Source organism: Colletotrichum abscissum (genome assembly GCF_030869225.1).
Source record: "Colletotrichum abscissum strain IMI 504890 chromosome Unknown Scaffold_2.1, whole genome shotgun sequence".
In the NCBI taxonomy this organism is placed as follows: domain Eukaryota; kingdom Fungi; phylum Ascomycota; class Sordariomycetes; order Glomerellales; family Glomerellaceae; genus Colletotrichum; species Colletotrichum abscissum.
In genome coordinates this window covers 1,378,932-1,393,185 of record NW_026850098.1, presented here as the reverse complement: position 1 = coordinate 1,393,185, position 14,254 = coordinate 1,378,932, and the positions used below count along the sequence as shown (strand labels likewise).

General features: G+C 54.2%; 4 protein-coding genes across 4 annotated transcripts; 1 reads left to right on the top strand and 3 right to left on the bottom strand.

The window, feature by feature from the left end:
* Positions 1 to 359: 359 nt before the first annotated feature.
* CABS01_01149 (uncharacterized protein) lies at positions 360 to 1,476 on the bottom strand (the record flags this gene model as incomplete). Its single annotated transcript, XM_060534529.1, has 2 exons — positions 360 to 1,052; positions 1,147 to 1,476. The coding sequence occupies 2 exons, from the start codon at positions 1,474 to 1,476 to the stop codon at positions 360 to 362; spliced, it is 1,023 nt and encodes a 340-aa protein (XP_060401607.1).
* A 2,240-nt stretch (positions 1,477 to 3,716) lies between these two features.
* CABS01_01148 (uncharacterized protein) lies at positions 3,717 to 8,213 on the bottom strand (the record flags this gene model as incomplete). Its single annotated transcript, XM_060534528.1, has 1 exon — positions 3,717 to 8,213. The coding sequence occupies one exon, from the start codon at positions 8,211 to 8,213 to the stop codon at positions 3,717 to 3,719; it is 4,497 nt and encodes a 1,498-aa protein (XP_060401606.1).
* A 672-nt stretch (positions 8,214 to 8,885) lies between these two features.
* Positions 8,886 to 9,359, bottom strand: CABS01_01147 (uncharacterized protein; the record flags this gene model as incomplete). Its single annotated transcript, XM_060534527.1, has 1 exon — positions 8,886 to 9,359. The coding sequence occupies one exon, from the start codon at positions 9,357 to 9,359 to the stop codon at positions 8,886 to 8,888; it is 474 nt and encodes a 157-aa protein (XP_060401605.1).
* A 540-nt stretch (positions 9,360 to 9,899) lies between these two features.
* Positions 9,900 to 10,301, top strand: CABS01_01146 (uncharacterized protein; the record flags this gene model as incomplete). The annotated part of the gene is made up of 1 exon (XM_060534526.1): positions 9,900 to 10,301. The coding sequence occupies one exon, from the start codon at positions 9,900 to 9,902 to the stop codon at positions 10,299 to 10,301; it is 402 nt and encodes a 133-aa protein (XP_060401604.1).
* Between the last annotated feature and the right edge of the window lie 3,953 nt (positions 10,302 to 14,254).

Below are 14,254 nucleotides of genomic sequence, written 5' to 3'. Positions count from 1 at the left end.
GAGGTTCACTCAAAGCACTGTCCATGAAAGGATTACAGGCTCAGGGTGTATTGGTAGCTCTGGGTGAACTAAGGTAGCTTGTAGTTCTTCTTTAAGTACATGTACAAGCCCTTCTCACCATCCTCTTGTTCTAATACTACACTTAGTGACCAACAAACTCTCTGTCCCATTGACTCCATGTCTTCCTTGTTAAACAACCTTCAGAAAGCCCAGAGCACTCGTCTGCCCGTCCAAATGCAAATCAATACCCACAGACCAAAGAAGTCCTGTTCCACAAGTGCTTCTCTCGAGACCTTCTTGCGTATCTCTAGGCTGGTGAGTGCTGATGATACTCTCTCCGTTGTACTCAATCGCTCTGATCAACGCAGTCCAGGGAAGTCGAGATCATCCAAGCTCCGAAGATAGGGATGAGGATCCTCAGCGGAGAAGGCGGCATCATATGCGGCGAAAAAGTTATCAAAGTAACTTCCAGTGTATCTGACTTGCACTGGTTCCTCGCCGTCGTCCTCGTCACCATTATCGTTATCATCAGAGGGGTTGATCTGCTGAGCGGTTCGAGTCGATAACGGAAAGCTATTTCCAGAAGGAAGACCATATAGGGAGGGAGTCGTTCTGTGCATGGCGTGCGTGCTAAAGAAGCTGCGATTGATGACTTCGTCGGGTTCTGTAAAGAAGAGAGCCTCATCATCAACCTCTTCCTTAACCTCATCATCGACCTCTTCCTTGAACTCATCGTCGACCTCATCATCGACCTCTTCCTTGATCTGCTTCTCACTTTCCTCCTCGTCCTCTTGCTCGGTCTTGATGCCTCTAGGCGATATATGAAGAGGAGAGACTCGGCAGGAAGCTCGGCGACGCTTTCTAGGCCGCAGGGAGACATCTCCATCCTCTTCATCATGGTCCTCACCCTGTCTGTGCTGGTGGACCTGGGCGCGAGTGCGGTCCTGAACCGCATTGTTCTGTTGAACAAAGCGGCCCACCTCGGAAGGTCCAGCTTGTGCAGCAGCGGCATTGTTAGCAGTTCCAGCTCGGAGGTCGTTGTTCTCATTCTCCTTTATTTATCATTAGCCGCGGCATCACGCGTGAATATGGTAGTAATGGAAGGTAGTGAGGCTTGGTGAGATGGTATGAGATGAGATGGCTTACCTTGGTGATGAGATAGATGATTTTGACCTGACTTCCCTCAGGAACCGAGTCGAGGACCATCTTTTGCATCGAAGCAAGCTTGGGATCGCCAAGGCGACCGGAGACGCCAGCAATGCTGGTGCCGGGGATAATGTCTTCATTGCCAAAGACGCATTGGGTCTGGGAGGGGCCCTCGGTGAGCCTCTTTGCCATCTTGGCAGTCTCATCAATGAGATTCTCGTTGCCGTCCTGCTGTTGATGGGCGCGAGGGTGAGCGCGAAGCTGAGGCGGATCGATTGGGGTCGCAAATGCCCCGATGGCATTGCGCTTGGGGATACTGTGGGAGCTCATCTTCGCAGTGAGATGACGGACGATGAAAGATGAGGAGGTAAGGATGGCTGAAGAGGCGATCGAGTCGCGATGATGTATGGTCCGGTGGCACTCGGTCGAGAAGGAAGAAGCTGTCGAGGGATGAGTCGCAAGGGACACAATGAATAGGAGAGTGGAATTTGGAAAGGAGGAAAGAAGCCTTCATGGGCCCGAGATTAAGAGGGGAAGAAACGCGGTGGTTGTTTGGGAGTCCTGATCAAGGCGGGTGAAGAAGGGAGGTAGAAAGCCTGTGAATGGAAGAAGGCAAGTGTGGGCGCGGTCCAGCGTGAAGAGGTGAAGTATTGAGAAGACCTTTGCAACGCCTGGGGCGAGGAAAAACAACAGACGCGTCTGATTCACAGTGTCGACCAAACAAGTCTCGTGGGCTAGAGGGCTTCCTTCCCCTTCGAGTTCCTATGAATGTGGAGACGATGCTGTGGATGAGTGTGTATGTGAACTACCTACTGAATAAACTCACGTGAGCTGAATACAGATGATTTGAGCCCGTTGTTCTGACCTGGGACGCCTGTCATATTCTGCCACTTGGAGGGATCTCTCCTCTCGACCAACTTCGCGTGATGGCCCAATATTGAACAACAGAGCCACACTCCCAAGAACCATCCTAAAATTCTGAAGTCCCATGGCTGTGTTTAAATGACGAAGTTTGGATGTCAGGAAATTTGATTCCAGAGAATAATGAAGTTCTTACTCGCAGCGAACCGTGTCTCGATGCTGGTCTGCTTTCAGGAACATCAGCCAAAACCGAAGCCAGGAAAATGATGAAGGACGACATGGCGTCTGTGAAGTTGAAGAGGGGAGGAAACGGACGTCAGCTTGGGAGCAGGTAGAGTACTTTTATCTCTCCTAAGGGAGAATACCAAGCACCTTATTCTTGCATCTAGTTCTCCAAGACAACGTTGAAGCAGCAGCTTCTCCTGTAAGCTGAATCACCAAAGGCAAGCACTCCCATCGCCATCCCGCTTGGGGATTGGGCAAAATAGGCGTACCTACTGATTGGAGAGGCAAACAGGTATGGAGGGAAGGCACCACAAGACCTGTTGCCAAGCGTTCTCCGAGGCAGAATCTGCATTCTCTGAAGATTGAACTCTGGGTATGGGAAGGAGGTCAGTAGTCCAGGTGGGCTAGCTGCGTCATATTATTCAGGAACGGGAACCACGACCTTATGACCCCGTGGTGAGAAGGAAACCATGGGACACGGCCTGCAAGAACCGGTGGTCTCAAATGCGCTGGGCAGGTGATGCTCTTCATCTGAACAACACTGGAACTGTTGAGATGATACACGGTAAAGATCACAAGGAAGAGACACAACGTTAGAATCAGATCATTTCATTTCCGCTACTAAAAGATTGGGGTATCTCGTGCCATGCAAAACGCTTCAAGGACAGTCCAGACATCCAACATGATTCATCATGCCGTACTCTCGTTAACAATTTCCTCCTCTCCTGTTGGGCCTCGAGCCACCACGCTTCCCATCCTCTGTCTCTCTCATTTCGTTCCTTGCCATGATACCACGTCCCAAAACCCGACGCTCCGATTGAGCGAGAAAGAAAGAGAGACAACCCAAAAGAGAAGCGCAACGGCCCAGCCATCACATTATTCATACCCATACTGTGTTCCAAGTTTAGTCCAGTCCAGCTTTCCTTGCTAATCCGCTCCCAAAGAGTGTCCTATCGCTGATGAGGTTGTAGAAAGAGAATATTAATATCGCGCCATTTGCTTTTGTGGTGAAAGTGATGGATGAGAGAAGAGAAAGAGGCGTTTCCGCCATGGCACAGCCAGTCGACAAATACAGGACCACGGATTTCAAGACCCAATACTATGTGTTACATACTTCGCCAGTGATGGCTTGCGTATAGATGGTAAAGAAATATGATAGTAAGGGATGATGAAAGGACTATCCATGCCCACTCAGCCAAGGATGAATGGGTTAGATGAGCCCTCTCGCAAACGCCGTGCTGTGTTCACCGGCTGCTCTGCTTCGTTGTATAAAAGGGGGAAAGACTCAGCCACTGTGGGGTAGAGTCGATCATGGGCTCGCGCCCTCTTGGATCTTGTGATGCTTCCTCTTCCGTTCCGAATCTTCCATAATGATGCCCTTGTAATAAAGATACGTTGGAGTGGATCATGTGCGTTGTGGTATGAAACGAGGATAGTAAGGAAACCAGGCTGAAGCAAATAAGGAATGAAGAGACTTGAAAGACTCAGATACTTGCGGTTCGCGCCCTATCCGGTACACGTGCGTAGCAAACCATGAGCTTGAAGCTTGTCCGCAGCTCCTCGCACTCGGAAAGCAAAGCACGATCAGACCAGATGCTCTTGCTGATGGTCCCAGCTGCGCTCTCATAGCAGCGGCTGTACCACCATCGGCCCACCTTGGCCACCATCTTGGTGATATTCTCATCGGCGGAATCGCCGTCCTCGTTCATCATCTCGGCAAGGCTGCGAACTTCCTTAGCCTTCCGGGCGCCAGCGACGGGTGGCTTCTTGCTGCCGCTCTCCGACCGAGTCACCACGCTCGCCACTGGCACGCCGACGCGGCAGTTCTTGACATCGGAAAATCCCTTGCGCCCGAGGAGGCGCAGAATGAGGTCGGAGGACGAGCCAATGCTGACTTCCGAGTTGTTCACATGGATGCGTTCTTTCAGTCGGCGGACAGTACGCCTACCTCGGTTGCCCATGTTGTTAAGATCAACGTCAAGGATCGAGAGCTCCAGGTAGCCACCCGGCTTGAGAACTCGACGTGCTTCCGAAACAATGTTCCGATAGTGAGACTCAGGCGCGGCCGCAGGGAAGCGGAAGACCACCGAGGTGAAGCTCTCTGCACCAAAGGGGAACTTGTCCATCTGAGAGAGGTACTGAACCTGATGGTGGTTTGGCGGGCTCAATGGGAAGCTTGACGAGTTCTTATGCTCCTCTGGCAACGGCGCGCGGGGTGACAGGTTGAAGAAGGTAGCAGCAGGGTATGTCTCTGCCGCGTAGAACGACCAGTCATCGTTACCAAGGCCATCGACAACGAGAATGGAGTGACGCTTCAGCGAGCCGACAACGTCCAGAAGCTGGTCCCGGGCTGGGCTGAAGAGCACATGACCAAAAGACAACCACTTGCTGACCGTCATCGAACCGACACGAAGGTTGACTTGAGAGAGCGGCGACTCATCCTCGGAAGACTTGCAGCTGCAGTCGGACTGTCTTGATCTGCGAGACGAGCTGCTACTTCTCTGAGACGCGGCCGTCGCCTTACGTGCTAGCTCAGTGCTCTCGCGGTCAATGACTCTAGCAGGGATCTCGCCAACAGGTACAAGGATTTCTCCCTCAGGCTTCAACGCAAAGGCAGCCTTGAGACGCTCGGTCATATCGGCGGAATAGACACTAGACGTTGTAGCGCCCGCTTCGACCTCGACGTTCTTCTCCAGAGTCTTTGATGGCGGCGCAATGGTAGGAGATTCGAGAGGCTTCAAAGACCTCTTTGACATTCGCGAGCCGTGGGTCTCGAGATGGAACGGGGCGCCCTTTGATGATGTCGCAGATGGCGGTACGTCGCCGATTAGATCGTTGTACTCATCCCAAATCTCGTCCTCAACAAGAGGTGCATTCGGATCGGGCACATAAGCCATGGCATCTGCAAGTGTGTACATGCCCAAACTGCTGGAATCAGTGCTTGTGGTGCACTCAGAGTTCTTTCGAGGAGAAAACGCCAGAAACTCTCTACCGATTTGAATCATCTCAGGCGTCTTGACGGGAACAAGAGAAGAGCGAGGGTCCGAGTTGGTCTTGTCGCTAGTCGCCGTAGATTCTCCACGAGACAGTTCGGGCGTGGATAGCTCTGGGGTTGGGGTCGCACCCGAAGCAACGAAATCCGGGTTGAAGCTTGCGGCTTGCGGCGGTATCTGCATGCTGATTCTGTTGAAAGGACGAGAGAAGCTTCTCGACGAGGTGTGCTCTGGACGAGAGGTCACGACCTTGGGAATCCGGCCAACTTGAGGCAGGCGACTTGGGCGTGGTTCAGCTGGCTTTGAAACACTAGACTGAGGTGTGTGGGTAGGCTTCATGGACCGAATCGCTGGGATTGAAGTTGACTTTGCGGTCGCCGAGTTTCTCCGAGCTTGCGATGACTTGGTTGGCTGTAAAAGCCTGCTCAAGGATTCTCTCCTGTTGGTCTGACTTGCAGAGGATGTTCGTCTTTCTTTTAGAACAGGCGGAGGGGATGGAAGATCAAAGACTTCAGCCTCGCGAAGAATCTCCTCGACGTCTGGAGTACCAATGTCTTCCTGCTCGGAACCGTCCATCAGAGTGTAGAAGGCAGCTGGCTTGTGCTGTACTACTTTCACGGTTGCAGCCACTGGCACCGCATCCTTCTCTGACTTCTTGGTGTTCGGCTGGCTCTGGGATCGGCTGAAGAGATTCCACTTCCTTGGAGAGCGTGTACGCTTGGTGAGCTTCTTCGGTGTTGTCGCAGTGGCTGCGGCAATGCGGCCACGAATGACCTCTCTATGCATTTCGAATTGCGAATCATCCGTAAGAATGCTTGTATCATGGCTGTTAATCGACGGCGACGTGATCCCAGTGGTGTTGATGGGCTGAGGGAGCTTCAGTGGACTCTGGTCCGGAGACGAACGCAAGCGCTGAACGGATCGCCTGAACGCTAGCGTGGGCTTCATAGTCACTGCCTCGGAATCGCTACTGTCGGAGGGACGGCGACGGCTGAGGGAGGGATGAGGACCACCTCGAGGAATGGCTGATGGGGCTAGGCTTCGCCCAATACTGGAAGTTGTGGACACCTCAGAGGCGTATCCAAGGCTCTGATAGCTCTCTGAACGGACCAAGTCTACGCTGTTATTTCTGTTGTCGACGAGTCCTCCGCCGGAAATGATGACGGGGTTCATCCGCTCCAGGAGGAAAGGGTCAGTTGGCTGGTTGCTGCTGAGGCTGTCTTGAGAGGAACCGGGTCCTAGACTAGGACGTGCCAAGTTGGTCGATGAACTTCCACTTCGTCTTCGGAGACCACCCAGGCGTCCGTAGCCTTCATGCCCAGTGCCGGCGGCTGGCCCCTTACGAGCCGGTTTGTCCTTCTTGTCGACTTGAGGAACCTCCGGCGCTGTTTTGGACCGCCGCCCAAAGAAGGGAAACCGAGAAAAGGTCGATGTACCGGGGCTCGGGGTACGAGTGACGGTTCTGTCGTTCTTCTTCTTCGTGTCCACGGCATTTGCTGAGCGCGGGGCCGGTGTAGCCTCCCTGCCGACCGGCAAACGGGAGGTTTGCTGAGGGTTGTCTGGGTATGACAGGGGAGTCGTTGATCGCGACAATGACTGCAACTCCGGTCCACGTTTATCGCCTAACAAGGAAGATGAGGATAGATTGCTGTGGATGATGGGCAAGGGACCAAACAGCTGGGATTGCAGGTCTGGTGTGTTGTCTCGGCTGGGACGAGCAGGGGGGGTTGCCCTAGGTGAAGCAGCTGGTGTCCGTCGTGGGGGAGATTGAACGGGTGACGGGGCTGCCATGACTGGCACAGCCGGCTCTCGTGAGGCCTTGGATGGAGACTCGTCATTGTCTTGATCCTTGGTAAACTTCTGCGACGACTTCCGTGGCGGTGGGCTAGGAGGTAGAGGCGACAACCTCTTCTTCTTTTTGGACTCTTTGCGGTCTCCTTCTCGAACTGTCGAGTTTGACGATGACGATGTCAAAGACTCGCGTACCGCGGCAAGCCCTTGGGGGTCGGCGCTAAACGCTTCCATCTCATTCGGTATGCTGCCGGCTCTTCTCCGGGCGACTGGTGGCCGTGTTACTGCCGGACTCACTTGCCTCACTCTGGGCACAGGAAGTCGCATCGGAACCACCAGTCCTGGCGATTGTGACGACATGGAGGTGGGAGTGGTATCACGGCTGTATGGACCCGGGCTAGTTGACTCAGAGAATCTAGTGGAAGGGCTGCCACTGAAAGCACTCAACTGGCTGCTGGTGCCGGAGAAGACGGGAGTCGGGGGTGGGAGGTCGTGCGTAGCCAGCCTGTGGAGGAAATCAACGCTAGATCCCTCGGAAGACGTGGAGGGTCGTCCATAGATCTCTCTATATCGATCAAGCTCGGGATAAATCGTTACAGGTTGCGCTTGGGTCTTGGGCAGATCGATAACGTGTGCAATGCGAATCTCGGTTGGGCTCTCGGTCATGCCGCGGTCAAGGTGATAGGGGGCGGGTTCCAGAGAAGACCGGGATCGTGGGGCTGAAGAAGATGAGCTTCCTCGAGTTGAATCGGTGTTGTTCGAATCGTGACGTAGGCTTGGTGTCTTTGGGGTGACAGACGACTGCTTTCTCCGCAGTACGTTGCGTTTCGGCTTGGCAACGCTCGACTGAGACTGGCCAGATGTCGATGAGCCAGACATGGTAGGAGCATGGCTGGGTCTTTCGGCAGCCGTGCTGTTAGAACTCCACGACTGGGTCTGATGGGTTAAAGGTGGCCGAGTAGAAGGCATGGGAATGGATGGTCGCCGCGAGGAGGCCGTCGAGGGCATCGGTGCAGGTTTGGTCTGCACCGGTTGTTGAATGGCGATCCGAATGTTTTCTCCTTCTCTGCGGATCCTCCGAGGGGTGCTCTGCAAATCCTCGCTCTGTTCGATGTATCCGGCGGCAGCGGCTCTTCTCGCTCGTATCTGTTCATCTGGGCGGCTCGGCAAGCCTAACGCCGCGCGGCGGGTTGCCATGATATCCCGGGTTTGAGAGGAAACCTCTAGGCCTGTCCACCATAATCCAGCAACCTTACTATCTCATGTCTTTGCCACAATTATGTCTACAGGTCTGGCTTGAAGTCAGCTATGGGGCTCTCAGAGGCAAAGAGGCGGCGGCGAGAGTAACCTGGTGGTTCAACCTCGGTCAAAATTCAATATTGATCCGACGTGGTGTTTCCGAGGGACTAATGCTGTGAGACAGGTCAGAACGAAGTTCGCAGGCCAGAGAACGAATACTGGTTTCGGACGCGGCCGACTAACAGAAAGATAGAGATACAGATGATGGTCCCAGAGGGGTGGGTTCCTTGATCTGGGACTTCAGATTAGGCCTGGCCAAGAACTACAGGGAAGTGTTATATGGGAAAGATGGATGATTAAGCGCGGCACAGCAGATGTGAAGTTATGATTCTCTCGGAACGGTCGTACCCAGAAGTGAGGAGAGAGAAGAAAAAAATTGTTTACAAGGAAGGCTGGCGCGGAAGAAGGGGGATGGCTTCCGGGTTGTGATAGTGAGGGTGTGAAGTGGTGGGGTGGTGCGAGGTTGCGCGGCTGCCGTGGGAGAGCCGATTCGGTCGGGATGGTTGTGGTGGTGGTGGAGGGGTTCAGAGGGGTCTCAAAGATGGTGGGGGAAAAGGCCGCGCCTAGAGTCTAGACAGGCAGACAGAGAGGCAGATAGATAGTACCTTGGCGCCGCTGAGAAGAGATGAGCCAGCCCTCTTCTTGTGACAGAAGGACGACGGTGACAAGAGAGGTCGAAAGTGATCTGTCGTTTCGTGGCAAGACAGTCAAGCCAGACCGTGTTGCGCCGGTTTGCTGAGTGGTAGTTGTCGTCGAGATAAGTTGTGCGTCGAGATGCGGAGATGGATGAGTGAGAATGAGGGTGGGCGGACAGGAATATGGAGATGGGAGACGACGGGTAGATAGATCTAAGGTGAAGCAGCGTGGCAAGAGGGCTTGACAAGGAACAAGGAGCACCGGGATGAGGCAAAAATAAGAAAAGAAAGAGAGATGGAAGCTACAGCTACGTAGCAATAAGGTAGGTAGCCAAGGCGAAGCCAAAAGAAGGCAACATCGGATTGTATATACGTCGGGGTAGGCACTCACCACTTCAGGGCATGCCATCTACCTCTTCCGAAGTACCTTTATCCAGGTAAAGTATCTTGCACTTTGCTTGTTGCTTCCCAGGCTACTGGAACAACGTGAATGGACAACGGCGGCCGGGTCCAGCGAGCAGGGGTATGACTAGCAGCAAGAGTGCAGACGGCGGGACAGGAGCAGTGCTTTCTGCACGATATACCGGGATGGGAATGCGAGGCACACACGCACACCAAGGGGGGGGGGGGGGGGGGGGGGGGGGGGGGGGCGGGGGGGGGGGGGGGGAGAGGAGGGGGGGGGGGGGGGGGGGGGGGGGGGTGTGTGGTTTGGGGGGGGGGGGGGGGGGGGGGGGGGCGGGGGGGGGGGGGGGGGGGGGGGGGGGGGTGGTCTGGGGTGGAACCCAATGGAAGTACCCAACCAAAGATACCTACCTTTTCTTGGGGCGTGTGAGTGTACGTACTACGAAAAGTATCCCATCTCTCGCATCGCTGCATCTGCATCCATCTAGGTATCTGTGCGAATAGATGAGATGTTGGATGCTAGTTTCTTCTTCGTCTTTACCTACGTATGGCTCCAGGACCCTTGTCACTGAAATATCGGGCTGGCTGTGCTCTCGCAATACCTATGTCGGGGTGTGCAATACCTACGCAGGCCACACTTACATACTACATTTCTCCTACGCCATGGTCTTGCGGCGGTCAAGAATTGCGCATCATGGGCTCAAGTCAGGTGAGCTGCTGCAACCGCCGAGCACGGCGCTTCGGGATTGGGCAGCCATTGACAGGGAGCGCGCGCAGGAGGGAGCAGATCACACAGCAATTTGGGCCAATTGCTATGTTGACTCATCCTGACAGATGGAGGAAACGCAAAGAGAAACTACAAGAGCCCCCGGCACGCCTGGAAAAGACGGAAAGGGGGAGCTGGGTGAACATCAATATGCGAACTCCTGTCGCGGTGGAAACAACCTGAGGAGTGTGCAGATGCGTTGCATAGGGGGGGCTCCGGGCTCCGCTGGGGAGTAATTCAAGACACCTTAGAGAAGGATACGGATACAGATGGGACTCGAAGTGCGAAAGAGGGGCTAGAGACTTTGGCTAGGAGCCAAGACGAGAGGGTAAAATGCTGATAAAGGCACGCAAGACGATGAGAGGCCGATGTGTACAGGGTACGGAGAGTAGGTGGAGGGGTCAAGACTCAAAAATGGCAAAATGGTCGTGAAAGAGATACCTTAGCTGGGTCGCCTACCTATTACCCGTTACTACCTGATGGGCTAGAAATGACGAGAAAAAACAGCAGTACGTCGGGGACTCGAGAGACGCCTGGCATCAACAGCCATGAGATGAGGCGCGAAGCTGGCTACTAGGCACTGCGTACTCCGTACGGCAACTGCGCCGCCATGCGGGTAGCTTTTTTTCGCCCTGGACTCTGCATACACGGCTCGTCCTATGGCAACAGCAAAGAGCCTTGACAAGGCCACTCGACGTTGTCATTGGGCCGCAAACCCTTGTCGTGCCCTTGTCCGCTTTCGGGGTCCTTTGCATCGTCTGGGATTCTGGGATGCTGGTCCTTTTGCCTTTTGGGGAGGGGGGGAAGAAGACTGGAGAGGGGGCTCCAAGGGGGGAAACAGACTTTTGCCGGCACGTCGAATTCGATCTTGATGCTGTTTTTGAAAACCGAGAGGAATATCATCGTTGAAGTGCCGTCATGGGAAGAACCGGAAACCGAACGTGTGACTCAAAATTAGGCGAGCAGGATGGCTGTGCTTACCGCCAGTTGGCATGCGCTACTCGGTACCTTACCCCACGAGCTCACCGACGGCGAGGGCGGTAGTGTGCACGTTACGGTGTAGTGTAGTTTCGTTTGGGTTGGAGGGCACGGGACTCGGGGCGGGAATAAGTCTCGAGTCTCGGCGACACTTACGCAGTACACTGGACGAGCTTGAGTTGAGAAGTTGAGATGGCGGGGAGGCAAACGCCCAAAGCTGGCGGCTGGGAATGCCCTTGGAGCGACAGCGACCGAGGGCACACGGGGGATGGCCCGCCCCGCCATGAACGAGTGAGAAAGATCAGAGGACGAGACCGGACAGGAGTGTACCGTAGAAAAGTCAGGCCTGGTCGTATGAGTAAGAAGGCAAAAGTAATAAGTTTGCTGTTATCGACGGAGAAAGGCAGGGGTGACGCTGGATGTCACTGTCGAATGAATTGCGGCGCACAGAGACTGGTCGTGTTTGGTTGACAATTTCACGTTGCGAATGGGAAACAGCGATGGCGGGTGGACATTGACCCGGGGTCGATGAGAAAACGGGACAATGACCGCGAGTGGTAAGAGGGCCCAATGATGTTACAAGATATGGTACCGGTAAGTGCCTTCCCTCACAGAAAAACCTCAGATTTGAGAGTTGGCTTGTTGGAAGGAACGGTGGAGGGAATGGAAGGAGACACCCCGTGACCCGACGATGGGAGGGAAAGAAGCGACTTGGACGGGAAGCATCGATGGCGACCGAAGACGAAGAAAGAGCACTAGCTGGAGCAGCAGGAAGGACCAGGGAGCAGACAGACGGCCTAGAAAGTGGGTCTTGAATGCACCTGCCCTAATCTGGCTCTAGCGTAGCGGCTGTTGGTACGTACTTGCGGGTCAAGACGGCTCAGCTTAGTTGGAACGTGCACCTCAGTCACCTAGTGGTCCGTGTCACTGGTCAGTGTGGCCCGTGGAGTGAGGCGGGGCCAACGGTCGCCTCTCGATCCATGTCTTTTTTTCTTCTTCTCGACCTTGACTCTCCTCCACCACGTTTTCTTGCCATGCCTTTTGTGCTTTCGAGCCCAAAACGCTCAGACTGCCTACACACAGAGCGATATCCATACATTACACATTACGGTACCAACGCTTCACATTATCCACTCAATCCCAACCCTACGCAGTAGGCCCCCCATAGCCTCTCGACACCTGGTCATTTCTAACTCTACGGAACAATACGATCCACTTTGCCCACTCGACAAGTGCCGGATGGGAGCCCTCACACGTTCGACCAGGCCTCGTTGTGGCTTCGTATCTGCCTCTCGATAAAGTACCTGCCTCTGTTCTAGGTATCCTGCCTTTCCCCTGCGTCTCGCTCCACCGTGTCTGAAGACTATCACCGTCCAACCGCCTGCTACCGAGCAAGACAATTCAGAACCGCTTGATTCACCAGCGTCGTCAACTGTCGTCAACATGTCATCCATCAATGATCCACTGCATGTCTCACTTTCACGCTGTCCGAGAGGACAGGTTTCTGCATGTCTCGCTCTCGTGCCACCCTCCCTGTTGATCGCCCACGCTACCGCTACGCTTGTCACATACGCCCCACCCTTCCTCCAATGCCCGGCGCTTGTTTGGCGACATCTCCAGATTGCCTCGGCGCTTCATCCTTGATGACCATGAGCTTTCTTCGGCTAGAATTCCCTCGACCCTCGAGATGGTGTGGACGGCTCGGGCGGGCACAAGCCTCGAAAGAGACACAGGCCAAGCTCACAGTCGTACCGAGAGACTATCATCGACTTTTCATGCCATCTATCATCTATCAACAAACATACTCTGCCCCTAATCACAGAGAATGTTACTGAACCGGCTTGACGGGCTTTGCGGCACCAAGTTGATTTGCTCTCGACTCTCCGGGCCTACTCCTCGACAAAACCAACAGGGAAACATCGGTTGGAACGCTCAGTCTTCAAAGCAACTCGATCGAGACGCTCGCAGGAGGATCGACGCAGGACCCCGCGGCGAGGTAGTAGCAAACTTCTACTGGACGCCATACATGGCCATGATAGATGACTGCAGCGAAAAGCCTCAACGACGCGTCGTCGAACCAACGACCAGGAAGCGCCACCAACAATCAGACGCGCTTTCACGTCTGTTCGTAAGTCGAGTTAGGATTCATTGAGGGTGTCGGCAAACTTGGTGAACCAGACCCTCGGCCTACTAAGCTGATAGGATATGGATGGTACGGCACACCCTCGAAGCCTCCTTTATCCAAGATAGTCCCAAAAGATCCGGGCAAGGTGGACCGACGGATTCGAACTATTCTCCCAATTGTTATATTCTCCGGCACAACAGGCAATGATACGCTCACCAGTGGCCCGCCGTCCTTGCAATCTCACCCACGACCCGGTCGTCTGATACGGCCCGTTGCCCGCAGAGTCAGCTTCACAGCCTGCCTATCCGTGGGGTGACTTGGGGGTGAGAGTCGGCTCGATACGGCAGTCTGGTGATGGAAGACATTTGGAAGTCTTCCATTCGCAGACAGTGCAACGCTCCAACCCATCTTCAAGGCCCTTGTTGCAAGGCAAACTAGAGTTTGATATTGTCTCATTCAAAGCCCAGATCCGCTCGAGCAACGACCATCGCCCCCGTCGGCCGCGTATAGCATCCAACCACTATTGGAAGAGGAGTATTGCTATTCTCCTCGTCCGGGGTCTGGAGCATTCTCAATTGTATGATTGGCTCTATTCGAAATGGACTTCTGGGCAGGAAGGGGCGCGATCCCTCTCCCCGTCCTTCATTGGCCTTTTAATGGACATTTTGGGCCAATCACGTGGCTGACCCATCACAATCTCCCACCACCAAAACTTTGGTCCCTGAAGGTCCATTTCTCCCCCTCATGCATGTCTCTCCTTACCCGCATCTTCCGGAAACGGTCCATCACCAATCGTCTACTTTGACTCCACGACCGAATGTCTCTTTCAAGATGATTATGCTGAAAAGAGATGATACTGGCGTCATGAGTCTTAGTCAGAGATGATATCTCATCTTGACTTTTAGGCCGGCCCCGAACGTTTCCCCCGCAACGGGTTGCCAATGTCTCGGAGCCCACGCTTGCAAGGAAAATGACAACTCCTGTCGCACACATTGACGAGTACGGCGCGGATAATGGGCAGCATAAACAATGA